At 51.4% G+C, this 22,014-nt stretch overlaps 4 protein-coding genes across 4 annotated transcripts; all 4 read right to left on the bottom strand.

The window, feature by feature from the left end:
- Window positions 1-7,133: 7,133 nt before the first annotated feature.
- On the bottom strand, window positions 7,134-9,444 carry COCSUDRAFT_11833 (2-amino-3-ketobutyrate coenzyme A ligase; the record flags this gene model as incomplete). Its single annotated transcript, XM_005651196.1, has 8 exons — window positions 7,134-7,226; window positions 7,334-7,492; window positions 7,614-7,807; window positions 8,062-8,268; window positions 8,465-8,547; window positions 8,671-8,867; window positions 9,014-9,165; window positions 9,243-9,444. The coding sequence occupies 8 exons, from the start codon at window positions 9,442-9,444 to the stop codon at window positions 7,134-7,136; spliced, it is 1,287 nt and encodes a 428-aa protein (XP_005651253.1).
- A 275-nt stretch (window positions 9,445-9,719) lies between these two features.
- Window positions 9,720-10,471, bottom strand: COCSUDRAFT_32249 (hypothetical protein). Its single transcript, XM_005651195.1, has one exon. The coding sequence runs from the start codon at window positions 10,431-10,433 to the stop codon at window positions 10,242-10,244; it is 192 nt and encodes a 63-aa protein (XP_005651252.1). The 5' UTR covers window positions 10,434-10,471; the 3' UTR covers window positions 9,720-10,241.
- A 3,640-nt stretch (window positions 10,472-14,111) lies between these two features.
- COCSUDRAFT_83581 (hypothetical protein) lies at window positions 14,112-17,416 on the bottom strand (the record flags this gene model as incomplete). The annotated part of the gene is made up of 10 exons (XM_005651509.1): window positions 14,112-14,299; window positions 14,735-14,836; window positions 14,924-14,990; window positions 15,135-15,239; window positions 15,351-15,376; window positions 16,029-16,182; window positions 16,279-16,368; window positions 16,481-16,600; window positions 16,750-16,869; window positions 17,189-17,416. The coding sequence occupies 10 exons, from the start codon at window positions 17,414-17,416 to the stop codon at window positions 14,112-14,114; spliced, it is 1,200 nt and encodes a 399-aa protein (XP_005651566.1).
- Window positions 17,417-19,816: 2,400 nt separating this feature from the next.
- Window positions 19,817-21,772, bottom strand: COCSUDRAFT_35199 (hydroxyacylglutathione hydrolase; the record flags this gene model as incomplete). Its single annotated transcript, XM_005651194.1, has 8 exons — window positions 19,817-19,939; window positions 20,534-20,622; window positions 20,711-20,765; window positions 20,854-20,929; window positions 21,052-21,150; window positions 21,252-21,410; window positions 21,525-21,632; window positions 21,726-21,772. The coding sequence occupies 8 exons, from the start codon at window positions 21,770-21,772 to the stop codon at window positions 19,817-19,819; spliced, it is 756 nt and encodes a 251-aa protein (XP_005651251.1).
- Between the last annotated feature and the right edge of the window lie 242 nt (window positions 21,773-22,014).

The following is a 22,014-nucleotide window of genomic DNA, read 5'->3' as shown; positions in this document are numbered from 1 at the left end:
GAGCCTCGGGGCACACCTTTGTCAAATTGCTCATCAAACGCTGCACACGCTGCAAGGAGGTTGTTTGTGTTCTGATTCTGTTCTGAGAGAGCTCTTTTGCTCACATGATGAGCAGCCTTAGTCAACTTGACTAAGTCAAGGCTGTTACGGAGGGCGCCTTCATTTGTATCCTGAGCAGCAAGAATGCCCATACAATACATGGAATGGTTTCAACATGAGGGATACTGTCATTGCAATAAAGTCTCTCGTTATCTTCAAACTTGGCAAGTTTCAGTAGAGCTTATTGTTATGTTCACGTAGAAGTGCATCCTCAGCATGGTCAGCATAATTTGTAGTCAATTATGTACTCAGAAAAGCGTCAAGAGACAGATTGCAAACGATGCACACTTCTTCGCACGTCGACTCAATGTCAGGCATGATGCACGCCCTCCACCGCAGAGTATCAACATACACAATAACTTCCTTGTCTGCTTGTCTCAGCAACGGAAATATCCACCTAGTACAATTACACAGTGGAACGCAGCCTCCAACCAGGGGATCGTATCCCAACCTTAGGCTGGCAATTCAGTCAGTGAAGTCAATGAGGGGGTCAAGGTTTTTTTGGGGGGTCAGCACATGTACAGCATTGGCTCAGAATGAGCAGGACTGCTCTTCGGCATCGTCCAGGCATCTGGACCGCTCCTTGGTCATCTCTGCAAGCTTTGCAGACTCCACACTGCCATGCAGCAGGTGCTCTGCCAGGCTGTCATCCGGGTGAGCAATCCACTCCACTATGTACTGCGGTCTCGCGCAGGTGACCTTTGCTTTGAGCAGATCCTTGACATGCTGCAACAGCAAGCCCCTCGTCATTCTCGATGACATGCATGCATGCATTTACACAGTGCTGGACAGCGCAGGCACATCTGCCTGGAAAGAGATGGAGTGCAAGCAGCGCAGGAAGTCAAGTGCGCACACTCTTGCCAAATCCTTCTGGGACGATGGCCAGGTCAGCTCCCTGGGCAACAGCCTCCTGCAGGCTCAGCAGCGTCGCGCCACCCGCTGACAAGATCGATGTGATGTCCTTGCGGTTGGGCTTCACGTTTGTCTTGAAAGTCCCATGCACAAGGACCTGCGCAGCCATTGCCTCCGTCAGGCACTTAAGATCCACTGGAACCTGATGTGCCCGCTTGACCTTTGCATTTGAACTGCATTGGAAGGAAGGAGAGCAAGTTGAAAGTCTTCACCCGCAAGCCATGAAAGGCGCCATGGTCGAGGCTTTTTGCTCTCATGCGCCAGTGCAGCGGTGCCCCGTCAGCCACCAGTTGGCACCCGCTATCCAGCTCATGTGTCTCCTGCACCCAGTAGAACATTGCCCGTCAGATCACGCGCCCCACTTCTTGATAGCATGTAGAAAATCTCCAGCACATGAAAGCTCTTTATCAAAGGATAATGCGCCTTATCACTTGCCAGCAAATAAACCACTCTCTGCAGAGCAGAAAAAGGGCCCGGCAGCAAGTATACCAGTGAAAGTGTACAGGGCAGGAGCTCACCGGCTCAACCAGAGCACGGGCAGCCGCAGATGCCGTGATGAAGGAAGTGGAGAGCAGCCAGGCCCCAGCTGCCATCGCAGACAACGCCTTGGCTGTGCGGTTCAGCTTGGGCGCCACCCAGTGCGTGGTCCGACAATTCCACCTGAACATGACATCATCCTGTCAAGAAGAACCCATCACTCAACAGTAGTAGTCAGAGGTTCCAGATCACCTGGGCTTGCATTGCTGTGGTCCAGTTTTTGTGGCAGACACAAGGTGATGGACAGGAGTGGTGTACAGGTCAAGAGGCACTCACACATGCTGGTCCTCCAAGCCGTCGGTGTGGCTGACGCCCAGGGCCTCCAGCATGGGGCTGAACTTCAGGATCTCCCTTGTGTGCAGCCCGCTGAGAGCCACAAAGGGCCGCTTCTGGATGTCTCTCTTCTGCGCAGTGGGTGGGGATGTGCTGGCGTGCCCTGTGCTGGGTCCAGCGAGCTCCTTCTGCTCCTCCTCGGCAGCTTCCTGATATTGAAAACATACCTATTGAGTTTGAGACATAGCATCATCCAAATGGCAGTTTGTGACAATGCCACTAGCGGTTTTGGAGGCAATCTTGGGCAGCACATCGTGCAGAAACAAGTGAAGGGCCATCACCGTGGGCTGCACATCCCTTGCCTTGACAGCTGCGGCTTTGGCTTTGGATCTGCCTTTGCCCTTTGCTTTGCCCGTGGGCGCCTCTGCTGCAGCAGGAGTTTGCTGCAGCGCCTCAGCTGCTGCTGCTTTTGGGGCACGGGCGAGGGCAGCGCTGTCAGCCTTGCTCAAAAGCTTCCGCTTCTTTGTGTGCCGCACGTCTGGCTCTGCAGCCTGCAGCACCAGCAATGCTGTCGCACTCATGCACATGCATATTTGTCTGTTCGAATTTGCCGACATAAAAATTGCTTGATCTTGGAGTAAGGTTCCCAGAACGGACCTGTGCAGTGGCAGCGGTAGAACTCCGCTGGCGACCACGCTTCCCATCTCCACGTTGCTGTGGAGCTGCATCTGCTGCATCTGGTTTGCCGGCATTGTCATCTACCAGAGTAGCACCAGCATCATCTGCAAAAAAGGCACAACGTGTTCAATCATGCAGAAGTCAAATGATCTGATGATATGTCTGTGCCCAAGAGCTGGCTCACAGGGTGACGGTGTACATACCTGCTCCCCCATTGTCATCAGCAAGTGCTGCCTCATCATGCGTGGGCATCTCCTCTCCGCGCGGCAATATTGCTTCCCTGCAGGAGCACAATGTGACGGTTGAATTCATCGCATCACAGAAACCTTGGTGGAAGCTGCTCAGGCGCTGAAAGGGATTTAACGAGGCACACCTGGTTTGGCATGCCGCTTTCTTCCCCGCGGTGTGGAGAATAGAAACTCGGGCTGGCTGTGGCTGCGGTTCACTGCTGGGTAATCCCGAGGCCAGCTGCGCGATAAGGTTGGCTGTTGTTGCATTTGCTGCTGCCACCTGTCTTCAAGTGACACTGTCAGCATTTGTGAACATGCTGGATAAATCAAATGTTGGGGTTGCTCTCCAGTGAGGTTTGAGGAGGAAATGGGGCCACAGCTGCTATGCACCTGGTAGTCGGGGACTTGGCTCTCACTGGCAATCCCTGATGGGCCAGTATTCATGCGTCTGGGTTCCATGCTCTCTTGAGCCCTTGCCGGCTCCGCCTGGTCTCCCTTGGGCTGACCTGCGATAGCTGCAAAGACACCACCCCTCAGCTCAGCTTTACAATGGCAGAGACAGCCCTTGTCTGACAGCCTCATGCCAGCACCCACTTATCATGGACTGCGTGAATTGTGCTGAGCACTGGTGCAAGTCTATCAAATCCCAGGCACAGAAACGCACATGTGGGCAGGGTTCTGGGTGCTGTGTTCTCCTTTGTAGCGGGACTGGGCTCAGCAATAGTGGCAGGTGTCATGGGGGCTGCCTGGCCGGTGTGGCCGCGAGAGCGCCAGCCAGAGCCGGGCACAGGTCTGTTGCTGTCCAGGGCACCTGCACCATATTCAGTAGACTAGAGATCAGTCAGGAGGCTAGAAACACGATGCCCATTAGGCTTAACGAGTCTCTGAACAAGAGGCAATGGGAAATAAGCCTTGCCCTGTAGCAGCTCACCTCTCGCATCCACCTGAGGGCCGGTTGAGGGTGCTGCAGCCTTGGCCGCTCTGACAGCAGCGCTGCTCGGCATGGCTTGGCAGGCAAATTCTGCCTCAGGGCTTCCTGCTGCAAAGCAATGCCCACTTAAACGAAGTGCAAATAGGTGCACAACATGAAAGCCGATACAAGACTGTACTTTGAAGACTTGATGATTGCCCAGATGACTGCCATTGAGAAGGGCACATACCGGGTTCAGGGCCGTTTTCAGCCTCTGTAGGCTCCATGGCCGGATGCAAGTTGCCCAAAGGCACCTCCATGTCATCATCCTCACTATTTGGAACCTCTGCGAGCTGGGAAGGAAGAGATTTGCTGGCAAGCTGACCCAGCGCCGGATCTTCCTCGGGGTCTGGGTTGCCAATGTAGCGCTCTGCAGCATGCACAGATATATGTTAGTCTTCCTGGAGAAGTTTATTGCTGAAAGAGGAATTGTGGTATTTTGCATCAAAATGCTCAAAACAGCAAATTTCCTTGAAGCAAATCTGTCTGAGCACCTGTTGGCTGTAGCTCCCAAAAGCGCAGGCTGTTGTAGATCCACAAGCAATTGATGATGGAGATCTGCCCTGGTCGCCTCACCCTGCACACATTTCATGTCAGTCATTACCACCTGTACTTTCCCCCCAACACGTAGTAACTGAAATGCAGCAGGGCACCCAAGAAAGCATCGAGGGCTCACATGTGCTGCCGCGCACGGTTGACTTTCTCAGTGTTCTCATTCACGTCTGTTGTGACAACATGCGTCACCGTCATGGGATTCATCTGGCGCATGACATTGACTCCCGTGCTGGTTAGCAGCTCCAGCAAATGCCCTCTAAATGGAGCCTGCAGCCAAACACCGTAGCTGAATGATGCTGGTGACTGCCTGCTTCTAACAAAATGGGAGAAAAAGGCCTCTTCAGTTGTTGAGACTGAGCGCATCCTTACCTGAAAGCCTGTCAAGGTAACCTGACAACCTGCGACACATAGAATCCATACGTCAGCTTTGTCTACCACCATAGGTGCAGGTGGATACATTGAATACCGCAAAGCGATGGATATTGAAGAGGAGGTTCGGGATGGAGGACCTGCAGCTCCTGGGATGCCCTCTGATGGAAACGGCGTGTACAGCTGCACAGCACAACAAAGCCGATCAGATGTCAAATATTCCAGTGGATGCATACTGAGCACACTGTGTCAAAATGATAGATGAAAATGAGGCTCACAGGATCATTGAGAGGCAACAAGCGATTCTCCTCGCTGCACTCGAAAGCCCAGAAGGGAGTGACCAGAGTCTTCCGCTGCTCTTGCCCCCAAATGCAGCACTCTTGCCGCCTGCAGCATCAGACATTGGATTTCTCTGTTGATCGCCTTTCACCTCATACATTTCCAAGTCTCTGCCATAACAACGCATGTTTTTGGCCCTCAATTCACCAAAGGACTCACATGTGACGTCCAAGCACATGAGTGGCACTGCCACGCTCGCTGCAGTCATATTCCACCACCCTCCCTCCACATGACTCTGTGTGCCACACAGAAGTGTAACAATCCTTTCACATACATCATGTTGAGGAAATGATATGAATGACAAAGAGGCTAACAGGTGCTTGCTCACCTATCAAGCTCAAAATATTAAGCCCACGGAATAGAGCTCCAGCATCTTGTGACACGGTGAATGTGAGTTCCTGCGGTCAAAGCACAGATTATCCAGAAGCTTACTTTGAGAATGAAAAATCAGACAGAAAGCCAAAGGAACGCAGTTGGCTGCCGAGGCGATTACCTCGAACAGGGTTGGATTGTGAACATCCATCAGGTGACTGAGTACTGTTGGATTACCCATAATACATCTGATTTTATCTGCGTCTCCTTGTTTTACACAAGATGAGCTTTGGTCTCCAAAGACAACTGCGATGGGTGTTTTAGGATATGAAACGTATCGCAACGCAAATGACTGTCTTTGAAGCAGGCGACAACTTCTTTATAACCCAGCTTTTTTCCTGAAGCTTTGTCCCCTGCGATCATATTTGGAGAAAACCAGGCTGCAAGGAGAGAACGTAGCACAGCACGCAGCACGCGAAGCAAGCACGTGCGAAGGGCACGTCCGCTTGATGCCCAATTGCGCCGTTTTCCTGCTTACCTGACTGACACACACAATTGCGCCAGCACAATGGAAGGCAGCACTCTACCTTGGAAAATTTCTTACGCTACATCATTGTGGGAGCAAATTCCGTTTTTTTGACACTCACAGTGCGGTCCATGATCGCTCCAGCAAGACACGGATATGTTTCGACTGCCCGGACTCAAACCAATTAGTTCCTCAGTGTCTCTCATATATCGAAGACCTTCAACAGTTGTTTCTGCAATGAGCAGCATTCAATCGACTGATGGCCAACTAAGGGCCCTTTTTCGATCAAACACAAGGATCACGCTAGGATCAGCCTCATATTCTCGAAAAGGTAACCTTTCAGCATTATTCAACGTAAATTGCTCTTATCGCCTGAATTTTTCAGAATGACATGCTGGATTCTATGCATGTGTCGCAGCGCTGCTTCAAGAGCTATCTGAGGAGTATGGCTTTAATTTTGACATCCTGACAGCGGAAATTGATGAAAGAGGTCTGGGGGACAGGACAAGGAACCCAGAAAAGCTGGTGTTACAGCTTGCAAGTGCCAAAGCCCAGGCTCTCATCGAGCAGCTTCAACAAACGCAGAACATGGGCATGCAGCATATCTTGATCACATGTGATCAGGTTGTGGTTTCCAGCAGTGGCTCCATCCTTGAGAAGCCCCTCAATGCTGACGAGGTAAGCATTACCAAACGAAATCTGACATTGCCGACACACAATGGGGAGGCCCCGCTTCTCTGGCTCCTTACATTACGTGTGTGCCAATCATGATGCAGGATGTTGTGGCTAACACTCCCATTCTTGCGCAGGCTCGCAGCTTCATCCAAGGCTATTCCAGGTCCTTTAGCAGTACAGTAGGATCGGTGATGGTGACGAATATCAGCAACGGAAGAGTCTTTGAGGCAGTTGACACAGCAAGAATTCACTTCAGTGTAATCCCAGACAGAGTCATCGAGGACCTGATCAAGGAGGGAGCAGTCTTCCGGTGTGCTGGAGGGCTCATGATAGAACATCCCCTTGTCGAGCCGCTCATCACCTCAATTGAAGGCTCAAAGGATAGTGTCATGGGTCTGTCCAAGAAGCTGGTACTGGAGGGTTTACTTACTGTCACAAGAGACACACCATGAGGGATCTGGACACTGATCTATTTGATCTAGTCTACAAACACAAAATAGGGTCATCCATAAGAAGCGCTGATCAAAATATGGTTCACAATGCATACAGCGCATGTACAAAATCTCTACAGACTAATGTACAATGAGCAACATGAGATGCCTGTCACAGTGAAGGCACGAGATGCCTGAACTTTCAGTGCATACACGGCCCTGGCTTACTAAACAATTACACCAAGCTCCTTTCCAACTTCCTTGAAGCTCGATATTGCCTTTTCCAGATGCTCTTTGGTGTGCGCAGCTGACAGCTGCACCTGCGCAGCAAATTGACACATTGTGGTTTCACAGCTGCCCAGCTTCCACTCGTGACAAGTTCCATGGATTTACTGTATGCAAAAGTGATTGTTGCAGGTTTGCTTACCCTGATTCTGGCTTGGCCCTTGGGCACAACAGGGTAGCTGAAAGCTGTCAGGTACACGCCCCGCTGCAGAAGCTTCTGTGCCATCTCTCCAGCGAGCGCCGCGTCAAACAGCATGATGGGCACGATCGGGTGTGTCCCCTCCTTGATGTCGAAGCCAGCCTGTTTGCAGGACGTTTCATGGTCATCAACGCTACAATATATAGCAGAGAGCCATCTTCATTCGCAACACATGACTTCAGCAGAAACGTTGGTTGCTGACATGTTCGCAAGAAGACAGGACCTGAGTCATGGCGGTGCGGAAGTAGTCTGTGTTCTCCATGAGCTGATCTCGCAGCCCAGTGGACTCCTGCACCATGTCAAATGCTGTGATGGACGCGGCTGCAACAGGGGGCGCCAGTGTGTTGCTGAACAGGTAGGGGCGCGCACGCTGCCTCAGAATGTCCACAACTTCCTTGCGGCCTGTCGTGTAACCACCTGGGAGCATACGTCCCCATTTCACAAGTCATGGAGCAACAGCTTTCTCTTCCCAAACCCACATCAAAATTCACTCGCTGCTTCTAATCTATCTATGGGTTGATAAGCTGGTATGAACTGTATGGTCCAGCAATCAGACGCCCAACCACATGGCAGGATCCACATTTTGTCTGCCGTGCTTGTACACCTTGTGCTCTCCCCACACGGCCTCTGCGTAAATGTGAGGATGCCTGAAGTGCAGCATGGGTTCCTACCTGTGGCACCTCCCATGGCCTTGCCGAGGGTGGAGTTGATGATGTCCACTTGGCCGACCACGCCGCAGTGCTCATCTGTGCCGCGTCCCGTGCGCCCCAGAAACCCAGTCGCGTGGCAGTCATCCACAAACACCAGAGCGTCGTGTTTCTTCGCCAGCGCACAGATTTCTGCCAGCGGCGCAATGTGGCCATCCATAGAGAACACCCCTGCATAAATGCCCTCTCATTGGAAAATGGTATTGATTAAGCCACAGTCATTTCATGGCATGGCAGATACTAACAGAACCGTGGAATGCAGAAGTTGGCCTGTTGACACAGGGTAAGTTTCCAATTACAAAATAAGTGTAACAAAAAAGGCGTTTATGTCGCTTGGCATGACTCGACGGGCGGTCAGGGGGATCACCATCCGTGGCGATGAGGCGCATGCGCGCATCGCTGGCTTCCGTTAGCTTCCCTTCCAAGTCCTCCATGTCCAAATGCTCATATCTGCAACAAGAGCAAAATTAGCTCCTTGACCACAGGATTTGTGTACTATCCAATGTTTCAGTAAGCATTACGCTTTTCACTTCTTCAAAATTCACAAAGGCAGAGCTGCAAGAGCATGTGCACCTGTATCTGCGCGCTTTGCACAGCCTTATGCCATCGATGATCGACGCATGGTTCAGCTTGTCGCTCAAGACTGCATCTTCAGCAGTCAGAATGCTCTCAAACAAGCCGGCGTTGGCATCAAAGCAGGAAGGATACAGGATCGTGTCTGCTGTCCCATGAAAATCACTGATCTTCCGCTCAAGCTGCTTGTGCAGATCCTGGACAACATAAAATTTGGCTGAGATTACAGAACAGCATTGATTGCCCAGGTATTAGCATACTAGGTGGTGTGCACAACCATGTGCAGCAGGCCTCAAATTGAAGAGCAATTTCTGCGCAGGAACCTTGAAAGCTTGGACCCGACCTGTGTGCCACAGATGAAGCGAACGGAAGAGAGGCCAAAACCATGGCTGTCCAAGGCTTTATGAGCGGCATCAATGAGCCTTGGATGATTGGAGAGCCCCAGATAATTGTTGGAGCAGAAATTTACAACCACTCCTTCGATGCCATCCACACCTACACCAGATTCATCACGATCAATGTATGAGATTACAATGATGAAAGTTGCATCATTTATGCGAATGATAACGTACTGATGGAAGGTCCCTGTGGCGTGGTAATTTCAAATTCTTGCTTGAAGGTGCCTGCAGCCTTGATGTCGGATAGCTGAGTACCAAGGATGTGCTTCAATGTGTCGTCTTCTACCTGAACGGCATCTGCAGCGCATAATCTAGATGTACCACTAGAGAATACACGTCGAAACAGAATGGGAGATATCCGAGTAAGTCTCAGCATCTTGGACTGTACTAAACTTGCTAGCGAACGCTTTGGCTACACTAACATCGTTTGGTGACTACCAAAAACGATAGATGGAGCATAGCAACATATTGCATGCTGTTGCATGGAGCAAATGAACGGAGTGAGTTAGGCAGCGAGATATTGGATCTCCTCCAAGATGACTCAGCACCTGAGTCACCTGCCTGGGGCTGCCCAGAGGCAAATGCAAGCCATCACGTGATTACCACGCACAAGACTGGGTGTCAGACACTGACAGTGCCTTATGGGTGAAAGTGCAGTTTGAGGGGGACTGTACACCGCTGCTGATTGGCTCCAGCTATGTGCCTCCAGCGGGTTCCCGGCAATTGCAGACTGTGGACCTGACCAGTCGATTTACGGGCTTATGTGCAGAAGTTGTTGCCGCTCGTGCTCAGGGCAATGTGATCCTGGCAGGAGACTTCAATGCTCGTGTGTCAAATTTGCCTGACGCTGATGAGAGCTATACCCGAGGCTGCACTGATGAAGGTGTCAATGCTCATGGGCTGCGCCTGTTAGATTTGTGCAAGGAAACTGACATGCTCATATGCACTGGCAGAGTGCTAGGAGACCTTGAAGCAGTGCCTACCTTTAAGGCCAGAACCCATACTCAGGCAACTAGACCTGATCATGTTCTCGTGTCTGCTGATACGCTCCCCTTGATTTCTCATCTTGTTGTGAACACTGGTAGAAAAGACTCTGATCATCATCCTATTGAGATGACATTGCAAGTGAATGTGGCTGCCAGTGTTCCCGTACCATGTATTGGGGCGCCATTGTCACGAGTGAAATGGCAGCCCAGTGCTAGAAATGCGTATGCTGCTGCTTTGCGCAATGTTGCAAGTGCAAGCCTTGACGCCTGCAAAGGCCATGCTGTGGCTGGGGAACTTGATGCAGCCTTTCAGACCCTGGAGGCGGGGATCCGGGAGGCCGCAGCCGCGAACAGCATGCCGGCCCGCACCGGGCGCCATCAGCGCAAGGCGCGTGCCGACGCGCCTTTCTTCGATTCGGAGTGCCGCCAGCTTAAACGGGACGTCCGCGCCCGCGCGCGGTGCGGGGGCGATCCTGCCGAAGTGCGCGCGCTGGAGCGTGCCTACCACAACACCGTCCGCCACAAACGGCGCGCTCACCGGCTCGCGCAATTGCGACGCCTGCTTGATGATTTGCACAGTGACCCCCGAGCCTTCTGGAAGCGGCTCAAGTCTCAGCAGTCTGATATACCTGAGCAGCTCAAGCCAGTGCAATTGTGGGCTGGCTATCTTGAGCGGGTTGCAAACTTGCAGTTGCCAGTCATTGCTGAGCTGCCCCACTTGTCTTTCCCTGTCCAGCCCAGTGCTCCTGTCGCCCATGTTGATACTCTCAATGCACCCATCTCTCTTGGGGAGGTGCTTGCTGGGCTCAAAAGTTTACACAATGGTCGTGCCACCGGAGTGCAAGGTTTACCAGCTGAGCTGTTTCGGTATGCAAAAGATGAGCGGGCGCCAGGCATGCCTCCTCCGGAGAATGTCCTGGCGCCTGCTTTGGTGGCTGTGTTGAACTCTGCATTTGTGGCTGGGCAAGTGCCACCCTCTGTGAATGGTAGCCTGATCACCCCTGTGCACAAGAAAGGCAGCAAGCTTGACATGCTCAATTATAGACCCATTGCCGTTACTGAGCCCATCATGCGCTTGTATGCTGGCATATTGAATGCTCGTGTTCTGAAGTACACAGAGGGGGCTGGATTGCGTGCAGCCACACAGGCTGGCTTTAGGCCAAAATTGTCTACGGCCCACCAGCTATTCACCTTGCAGCATTTTATCGACCGGCAAAACCATGCTAAGCAGCCCTTGTATTGTTGCTTTCTTAATCTGAAGGGTGCTTATGACAGAGTGAATCGGGTGTTGCTCTGGGAGAGTTTGCGTCGCCTGGGCATTGATGGCCGCCTGCTCTCTGCCATTCAGTCTTTGTATGCCAATTCTACGGTTGCCATGAAGATTGGGAGCAAGAAGGGTCCTAGTTTGCCTTCTGAGACAGGATTGAAGCAGGGTTGCCCCCTTAGCCCCACGCTGTTTGGCTTGTTTGCAGATGGCTTGCACAGGCACTTGCTGCAGAGGTGCCCTGGGGTTGGCCCGCAGTTGCGTACTGGCAGTTGTGTACCAGATCTAGGCTATGCTGATGACTTTGCTTTGCTCGCCACCACACCTGCTCATTTGCAACGCTTGATTGATGCAGCTGCTGAGTTTTGTGAACAAACGGGAATGGTCATAAGTGTTGACAAAACAAAGATTGTGGTGTTCTCTTCCAGTTTGCCAGGACCTTTTCAGTGGCTTTGTGGTGGTGCGCCTTTACATTGGGTTCAGCAGTTTGAGTACCTGGGTGCCCTTTTTGACGGTGTCCAAGGCATTAATCTCACCTTTGGCAAGCTTCACAGGAACATGTGGGGTGCGTGGGCACAGCTCAGGCAGCAATATGGGAAGTTGCATGGCAGCATGTCAGCTGGCCTGTTGTTGCGCCTATATGATGCATGTGTGCCGCCGACTGCCTCCTACGGTTGTGAGGTGTGGGGCCTGCGCAGCCTTCCTGGTGGCGACAGCCGGCGGGGCCGGGCTGCCTTGGCCTCCTCTCACCTGAAAATTCTGAGAGACATTGCTGGCGTCCCCACCTCTGTGCATGGTGCCATCTTGCTTAAGGAGTTGAATCAGCAGACCCTTGATTGTGTGTGGTGGCGGCGCATTATCAAGTTCTGGAACAATTTGGCTGCCTTGCCTGCAAATAATTTTCACAGGCAGGTGGCCCTTGATGATTGTTGGGATGCCATAACCCGTAATGTTAAGAATTGGGCTTGGGCCTTCATGCGGGGCTTGCGCCGGATTGGGTATGAGTTTGTTATTCGGTTTGACACCCTTGTTCCTGTAGAAGTTGCTGCTGTGATGCAGCTGCTCGATGCGCAAGCAATGCAGGTTTGGGATGACATTGACATTTGCCCTAGGACCTGCCCGTCCAGCAATGCCACCTTGTGTACATATCACAGATGGTTTACTAGGCCAGCTTGTGTGCGCCACCCTTGCCAGCTCTTACAGCAGCCTTTGAGTGCCCGTTGCTTGCGTATATTGTTGAAGTTCAGGATGGGTTGTCATAGTCTGCCCAATGTCTCGGGCCGCTGGGCCAGGGTTCCCCGGCCCCAGCGTTTGTGCATGCGTTGTGCCCAGCAGGTTATTGGGGATGAGCGCCACCTTGTGTTTGAGTGCCCTGCCTTGCAATCTGTTCGGGACAGATATCCTGGGCTGTTTGGTGCAGACATTGTGACGATGCAGCAATTCATGTGGCAGTTGGACATCGTTGGTGTTGCACATTTTGTGATGGATTGTTTTGATTATTTGGATGCTGCCAGTTCATCAAATCAGCCCTAGGCGGCTGGGAGTGATGTAATCTTCCTTCCTTCCTTCACGGAAGCAGGATCATCAAATTGTTCACTGATTTTCTTGCAGGGCCACGGATCATTTTCACATCTGCAGTGTTTGCCTTCAGTAGGCAGAGATTATTGTAGTGGAAGCTCGTTCCACCAATACACTGGCACCGCGGCGCCACGGCCGGCCGGCGTCATGCACTGTGCCGATTTGTCGCAGGGTGATAGCTAGTCCCAATTGCAATATGGAATTCCCGTGACGGGAGTGATACTAAGGGTGAGCCATATGCATCCTTCATCAAAGCATGTGGGATTGCGAAAGTATGATAGGGCAGCACTCAAGTTCCTGCATGCACTGCATGGCCTCATCCTGCGCAGGCTGCTCCTAAGCGCACGCTGGTATTGACTGCACTGTGACATGATATGCTTGAAACATGCATACACCAGGGTCCACTCCTGCCGCAGGAGCTGCAGGCTCTGCAGGAGGCCATGATCATGATATAGGACCTATATCATGATCGCCATGCTGTTCCTCAGCACATCTTTAAATGATTAACATGAAGACGGCGCTGACATGCGCTAATTGAAAAGATTGAGCAACTTCAGTATGCAATGTCCGTAAGTGAGTAAATAAGTCATGGCCCTAAGCAGGATAAAGTCATTTCAATCGCATGCATGCATATGCGCCTATGCCGGTGCGGAGCTCAATCAGTATGCTACACCATCACACCTAAATCTCATTCTCACTTGGTCCCGAACAACAACTTGAACTTGCTGGCACCCTTAGCTGCCCCTAAATTTACTCACACGCACACACAAGGCAATTGCAAGACTGTTGATTGACTTCATCCGCCAGTGCTTGTTTTCACAAAAAATGCCCTTCAACTGCTGTTGAGCTCAATTCCCATCTTTCACTTGCTGGCTCTGCCCTATTCAAAAAATATGTTCAATATGGGTTGGGTTGAAATGGCCACTAATTGGTGACCCATAGCTAGGGCGACTCTTGTTCCTCTTCATTCTATGACCTTTTGACGTTTCAATCACTGTTGGCCAGAGCTGTCCTGTATCTGTGCAGAAAACCCTCTCCCATTCTCCATAGCTGGCAGGATGCGTCCATTTGCGCCTACAGAAAACAAAGTCACAAGCTTGACTTCTGGCCTATCATCTCTATAGCAGACATAAATTCTCAGCGTGAAGCAAGGGCCAGGTGAGGGTGCAAAAGATGGATTTGCAAGCAACAAAATTTCACATTTACAGCTGCCAACTATTTACTGCTCCACGCAGTGGAGCGGTGCCAGGCATGCAAGTGCACGTTCCCAGGAGGAGCATTACTTGTAGGAGGGCCTGAGGTGGCCTCGTCAGCATCTGAGTCATCGTTGTCATCTTCCTCGACGTCTGCTGAGTCGCTGACGCTCAGAGTGGCGTCCGGATCCTCCACTGAGTCTGTGGTGGCTGTTGACAGCGTGGACAGGCTCTCCTGGAAATTCTTTGACGTGCGTCCCTTCCTCTCACCTGTTGGACAGATATTTTCATAATTCAGAGCCTGTCCTGATTACGAGCGCCGTAGGTTCAAACCCTGTTCCATGCAGACTGGTGACCAAAGCAGACCTCTCCAGAGAATTCAGGTGCAAAGCTTTCAGCTGGACATGCAAATGTAGAAGAGTCAAGTGAAAGCCAGAAGTCTTTCAAATAAAAGGATGCTGGCCTATGGCCCTGCCTTAATGCCTTAAATTTTCTTGGGGGGGCACTGAATTCTTTGTAGTGTTTTGTAGCATTTTGTAGTAATGGCCAGCCAGTCCCTCCCAATCCCAAGTGTGAAAGGCTTCCAAAGCACTGTGCCATGATGGCAGGATCGTAGGAGGATAGTTTCACAATGGTGAAGCATACCTTTGGCCACCTTCTTGTAGCCTGGAACGGCGGTGATGAGCAGCTCTGTGTATGGGATGGGCACCTCCGCGTCTGGGAACTTGAAGATGTCCGGAATGTGGTCTGCAAGCACAAGTACAAGCAGGAGGCTGACAGGCTGCAAAGGGAATGCCAGCTTAGGGTAACAAAAAGCTCGTGAACAGAACCCACCTGTGAAGTTGTCCACTTTGACAGTGTCCCACTTGCCGCCATGCGGCCCCACCATGAAAGTGCGCTCCTGGGCCGAACAATGCAAGATTATCAGTTTGACATGTGCACACATCAGCACCCTGCAAATTCACTGCATCCAAATCAAGTGCTGACTATTGCGGCATACAGGCATACCGTAATGCTGTGTCACTGGGGAAATGCAGTGCAGCACCTTTGGGATGCCTGCAGCAGCATAGGCTCTGGCGTCTGTGCCTGTGTTGCCATAGGCAGCGAAGAGCTCCAGCCCCTTGGCCTTCAGCGACTCCATGTAGGCCACCTGCACACAGCAGCAGGAGTGACTATTGTGCAGGCTGCAAGACGCACAGAGTAGTGATTCACTCTGTCTCCAATCCATGAGGATCAAGTGTACAAAGGGAGAGTGTCTCACCTTGAAGTTGCCCACGCTGTAGTAGACTGGAAGAGTGGGCATGTGTGTCCTCGTCAGGTGAATGGGCCCTGGGGGGTAGTTGTGTCTGATCAGCCACTCCAGCGTCAAGTTGTAGTATGACCTGCATTGCACATCATCATTCTTCATCACAGCTCCGCTTTTAACAGGTCTTGCCATATTGCTTGTATGCAGAAAGGAAGTTGGGAGCCGTCCTTTTTCAAGATATTATCCCAAGTTTGCTAATGAGCAGAGGGAGCAGAATTGGTGCTACACTAGCGAGGTCCTCACCCCTGGCGCCCTGACAAGTAGATGGGTTGGTACCCCTTTGCTGCCCAGGCTCGCACAGCGTGGAGTGCATGCATGCGCGCCTTCACGTCATACTTGTGGCTGAGTGCGTTTGCAGCAGAGGTGCCTGCTGCCATGCTGTCCAGAGCAAAGACAGTCACCACCTCATAATCTCCCACAGTGATCGTCCCTGTGCAAGAAATCCATCAATCTATAGATCGCAACCAGACGATCATACTACCTGAGTTTGTGCGGACAGAGAAAGATGCATGCAGAATATTGGCATCTATGCATCTACCATTTTCATGGGCAGCGGTGTCCATGTGTCTTCCTGTTCCTGCATTGCAAGGAAATAGGGTGCCCTTGTTCGGCAGGTATGCCAGCAATGCTTACCATCAAGGTCGAAGATGACACACTTGGTGCCTGGAGCAAGGATGAAGAGGGACCCCTTGCTGAAGGTGTGGTCTTCTGGGAGCAGACCCACGATCGAGTAGTGCCCAGGCGTGTTTGCTATCTTGAGCGGCACCGGCACACTGTTCAGCTTTCCCTGCATTTACGGGGATTGTCTTACTGGTCAGCCCATGTCGTGAGGGAAAACTGCATGCATCAGAGTGATGTGATTTGCATCAGAGCAATAGCTTACCCGCTTGTCCGACTTGAACACTCCCATGAACTGCACCGTGGCGGCTGTGAGCGCTTCCTGATCTTGCGCTTTGTTGGCAAACAAGTATATCTGCATCAAAGCACATAGTTTTGAGCGGAGTCCGAGCGGTGTCTCTGCATCAAGTAATAAGAAAGACTGTGGTGTCTCTGAGGAAAAGCAGGCCAGGAGCTGAGAAGCACACCTTCCGCTTTGCTGCCGGCCGGCCCATTCCATACTCGAAAGTGCCGCTGATGAAGGGCTGCCTGTCTATTTCAGGGCCGGCTTCCTGGCCTGTCGAGGCTGCCAGGCCCTTCATCAAGTCCTGCATGAGCATCACACACACCAGAGTCAAAGACCATCCGGCAATGCCTCGCAGCGCCAACATCCGTGCTCATGCATCTTTTCAATGACAAAGCAGATCCCCTTTGCTGGGAGATACTCCGGCCCAGGCCATGCTGGCCACTGATGTACCTGGATGGCCGAGTTCTGCTGGTCCTGCAGTGTCTCCAGGCTCTGTATGCGCTGGTGCATGGCCAGCATGAGCGCCAACAGCTCCTGCTTCAGCTCCCTCACATCCCCCCTCTCATTCTCCTGCGCTCCATTAGAAAATAACACGCTCAATCTTTTACCAAGCATGCAGCCGGTGCAATTACAGGCATCAGAGAGGTCCTCCTCTTGCCTGTGAGGGACTCTGCTAGCTCCTACAGAGTCAAATCACATTCCTGCTGGCTCCTTGGAAGTATCTTTGGACTGCATTTCCAGACACACATGACCAACTTTCTCTCTCGCTGCGCTATCAAGGTGCGATGACAGGGATGTGCCCAGTCCATCTTATGCACATGCACAAGATGGCGTTTTGAGTGCCCGGGATGTGCCCAACAGTTGAGCCGTCCAATGAAAGCAGTCCCACCTTGGCCGCGAGGGCGTCCAGCAGGGTGGTCTCGGTCAGGGTGTTGATGGCGGCGTTGCCGTCTTCGCGCTTGGCCGAGGACACAGCGCGCCGATATAGAGCCTGCTTTCCCACGCCCTGCATGTTGCCGCTCTGCGTCTGCAGGAAGCTCATGCTGGACGGGCCCCGCCGCGCCACAGGCGATGACAGGTCCTCGTCATCATCATTCCCGCTCCCTGCAACCACCATCTCATCCGTCGAAGTTGACCATTACAACTCCCATCAACCTTGCCCCTGTTGACAGTTTTGCAGCATGGTCAGTGACCCCAGTGACCTTGCTGTGCTATTGGTGCTCATAGCAGCAATCTGCTGGCCTGCTACAACATATGGGGCCTCAGGGTAACCACTCCTCAATATCTATGATGGAAGCAGTGAAGGGACTTGAGATCCAGTACCACAAGTCAGGCAGGTAATCATAAATGTTTATACAGGTACATATAAGCTAGAGGTGCTCATTTTAGGATCGCCATGAGAGCGTCTTGCAAGATTGCCAGCACACCTTCAGGAGCCGCTGCTGACAGTGGGTTCCAAACGTTGTCATGGGACAGCATCCAGTGGTTCTGCTGGCTGATGTACTCAAAGGCAGACTTGGGCCCCCCCTCCTGCAGCAACCAATCCTCTTCAGTAGCTGAGCACACGCCCATGCTTTTGACAAAGAGAATTCTGGCTTCACAGAATGCATACCTTGAAGTCTCTCATTCGCCGCTTGTTGATGAGCACCCGAGAGGGTCCATTGTATGACCCCTCATCCTTGGTGCCCCTCAAGTACTCGTAGGTGACAGACGCCTACACAGCGATCTTGTCTTATATTGTGACTTCAATTCACAGAGCAACCGCACAGAGAATGTGTCATGCACATGAATCCTTCAAGGGCTGTGAGGAGGCCTACCGTGATCGATGCAACTGTCATGGCGCTGTCTCTGGGAGCAAGAAGGGAGAAGGACCGGACATGTGTGCCCTCCTCCAAATCTTTGATGGGCACTTTGACCTGTGGAATGCATCACAGCCTCAAGACTTCAGCTGCGCTGTCAGCACAGCTCTTTTCTTCCTTGGCCAACTCTCTGCAAAAAAGCACGACTGAAGGAACTCACAGATGAGGTCAAGTCTTAGGACAGATGGAGCAGAGGGGAACCCACCTGGCCATAGAACCCGTTCTCCTTGGTGTCTCGCACTTTAATCAGCAAGTGCGCGTTGCTGTGCAGAATGATGAAGATGAAGACCGCGTCCTCAAAGACAGCCGCGTCCTCCTGCCCCTCCTTCTTGGCAGTGGCGTAGATGGGCCGCCCGCGATCCCCCTCACACCGCACCTTGACATAGGTGTGCTCGGCTGCGGTGCAATCAGTGCAAGATGAGTCCGCTGCCTCAATGCGCCACAGGTGTGAGCTTTACTGGAATTGACGAAGGAAGATTGTAGGGGTACAAGGGGGAAAGTCTCACCATGTTTCGTGTTGGTCACCTCCAGGAATTTCAGGGTGAGCTTGCCAATGAAGGGCGTTGATGAGGAGTAGCGGACCTGACAGAAGCAGCTCAATTGATTAGCACTGAATACTTTGCTTATTTAGAAAGTTTGAAGCGATTGGAATGGAGGCGACGATGAGAGATACCTCTATCCCCATGCTTTGCAGCAGGGCCAAATTCTCCAATTCTTTCTCAGCTTCATGGCCTTTCAGGGAATTCTGAAGTAGGAGCGAAGCTGCCTTGGCCTTTTCAAGGTCATCTTCAACTCCAAAAAGCAGTGTGCCGCTGGGTGAGGTTGTAATAGCTACTCCCGCTTCCTGCAGATCATCCGAAGCAAGATCTCATCGTGGGTCTCCCAGTCACAACTCTCAACCGGCAGGTAGGTACTGACATTCTATATGCTGTTTTACCTGATCATCTCGGAATACTCTCACTGGTGCGATAGCAGGAAAGTCATCGTAGCCCTCATTGTCTCGGTCCAAGGAGCTTGCAACTAAGTCACGACCTCTTTCCGTAAGCACAACCTGAGGTCTGGATGTACACGCCCCCATTGAATCATGCTCCTACAGGTCAAAGCTTTCCAGGCCAAAAGGACGCATATTACGATCTTCGCACGTCCAAGATCGAGGCTGTCGTGATGTGGGCAGTCCGAGAATTAGGGTTCCGGAAGCAGTAATCCAAGGTGTTCAAAGCAGAAACAAAGCACCCTTCCCTGAAACCATCCTTCCCAATGGGTTTGTGTGGCATGCATGACAGCCTGACAGATCATCTACCAGAAAAGACATATTTGCCACCTGACCTGGTCACCATCTCAATATTCAGATGGCTGAACGGCGCTGCTAGCACCAATCAGCACACTCTACAATCATCAATGGTCACACCATCTCCAGTGGATCATCCATGTGGCATGATGATGATGATAATGCTAGAGGCATGCAGTAAGTATTGATGACAGCTGTATACACTGAAGCGACAGCATTAACTTGCCAGGCATCAACGCTAGGTATGTTTTTGACTTACAGACTGCGAAGTGATCCCAATTTGCAAGGCTTAGAGAAACTTTGGAGTAGAGTCACTGAATGCCTCAGTGAAGATCGGATCTAGACCTGCGAATGGCCTTGTCTTGTGGGCTCAAAATTTGTCCTTCTTGCGGCGTAGTGCTGCGAGGACCTCAACAGGGTCTGAGCTTCCCCCAGAGTATGCCACAATCTGCGGCTGAGAGATGCGCAGGAAAGGATTAAATCCCAGCTCCTCCTGCGACCACAATTGAGACCCCAGGTCAGCACAATAGATGCTTGCCAATCTGAAAGGTGCATGCATAGGCGCTCTGCAGCGTCGCAGCAATCCTTGTAATCAAAAAGGAAGAACCTTTGTTGCATACTAAATGCTTGCCACAACAGACCATTTATGCAGAACATCCTAACGCAGAATATCAACCATGTTGAAGTTCTCTTCAGCATTAAGACAGCAATATGGCAGCATTGAAACCTTGGAAATTGCTAGCCTGACGATTTGCATCCTCAGCATAAGTCCGAGTCAGGTCATCGATTGATGCCAAGATGCCGCAGCGCAGGAGGGAAATATGCCAGCAATGACAAAACGCGAGTGGTGGCAGCTGCTCCGAGGCCATAGGAGTCCTTTTTGCTGCGAAGCTTGGCAAGCACTCGCTTTGGCGGTGCACCCGGCAAATCACACCATTGTGCAATGGCCGGCTCTGAACACCTCAAAAAGGGATTGTAGCTGAGCTCCCCCTGACACCAAGATCACCATACAGATTGGTGGGGAAATCTGCCGCTTCCTGTAGAGGTGTAAATAGAGGCAAATCTTCTTTGGTGCAGAGAGGCATACCCCTATTGTAGAGGGAATTGTTGGGAGCCCTTTTGCGCGCTGAGCCTTTGCCCACTCAAGCTTGTCTGCCACAGCCTTGTTGTCCTTGTCTGTGTGACGCACATGGAACTCTGAATAGCATCAGGAATGGTGATCACATGATTACGAAGCTCTGAGCAGAACACCAAGCAGAATTACCTGCAGCTGCAGCAAACTCCAGATTCTTCACTGTGTACTCATGGCCACACCACACCTGCGCAGAAAATTCCAGGTCATGTATGGACGACATTGTACCTCCATACATGCACAAGTGAAAAGATGCAGAAAGGTATGACATTTACCTTGATGTCAGAAGGCAATTTTGACAGCGTCTGTATCAGGGACTGATACATCTGCTCAGGTGTCCCAGCAAAGCACCTGTCACACCAGCAGCTGCAGCTCTCAGTTCCAGCTCTCGTGCATCTCACCAGATTCCCATGGCAGGCATGATGATGGTAATACACAATCCAAGTCAGATGATGCATGATGTAGAGCCATACCTTCCACAACCCCCAATGAAGAGAGTGTCGCCGGTGAAAATGTTGCGCTCTGAGGTACCCTCTTCACTGCACAGGTAGCAGATGTGCCCCAAGGTATGGCTGCGGAACAGGAAGCATATTGTCAGAACCATCACGCCATGCTCAAAGAGATTCCGGTAGTCATGTCTGTCCAAAGCTGTGCCACAGGAAGGGGCACGTACAATGGTGTTTCGAGGCATCTGATGCAGATGTCGCCCACTGTAATGTCCTCATTGTTTGCAACCTGTCTTGTAGCAGCGCTGACATTGTCGTGCTCTCCCCCTATGATCTCTATGCCAGGAATGAGCTTTGCTATCTCCTCATTACCACCAGCATGATCCCTGTGAATTCACAGCAAGTAGGCGCTTGAATGGTAAGTGCACTTACTATGGAAGTCGACATTACATGCAAAAGTTCTGAAATCACGGGGCAATTGAGGTCTTCAAAGATCGCACCAATGGTGATGCGTTGTCAGCACACTTGAGATCTGCAGTCCCTCCTTCTTGGCAGCCTCAATGACTTTACTAGGCTCAACAGGATCCACAGCAGCTGTGACTCCATTCCTGTCCACCAACCTGTGATGCAGGCATTCACAAATTATAACTTAAAAAAATCGTTCAGAAAGCCGATGGTAAATTATCGAGAGATGATCTCACAGGTATGAGTAGTTGTCCGAAAGCATTGGCACTGGGATGACCCGCATCTCGTCTGTTCTTTATCGGATAATTTTACAAACGTAACAACTGATCCACAAAATCTACACTCGAATTTAGAGGCGGAGGATTGGACGCTTCGAGCTTCTCGCGCCAGGAGTTTACATGAACATGATTCAGATTCAGAGGCAAGCAGGCGTATCCCTCAGCTTCAAAATGACTTCCCTAAAGGGGAAGCTTCCAAATTTTACGTTGAGGTGTTTGATGGATTTTGCATCTCATCTATACAATG

This window comes from Coccomyxa subellipsoidea (genome assembly GCF_000258705.1).
Source record: "Coccomyxa subellipsoidea C-169, whole genome shotgun sequence".
Lineage (NCBI taxonomy): Eukaryota > Viridiplantae > Chlorophyta > Trebouxiophyceae > Coccomyxaceae > Coccomyxa > Coccomyxa subellipsoidea.
The sequence above is the reverse complement of the archived record's forward strand: the minus strand, read 5'-3'. Positions and strand labels throughout refer to the sequence as shown.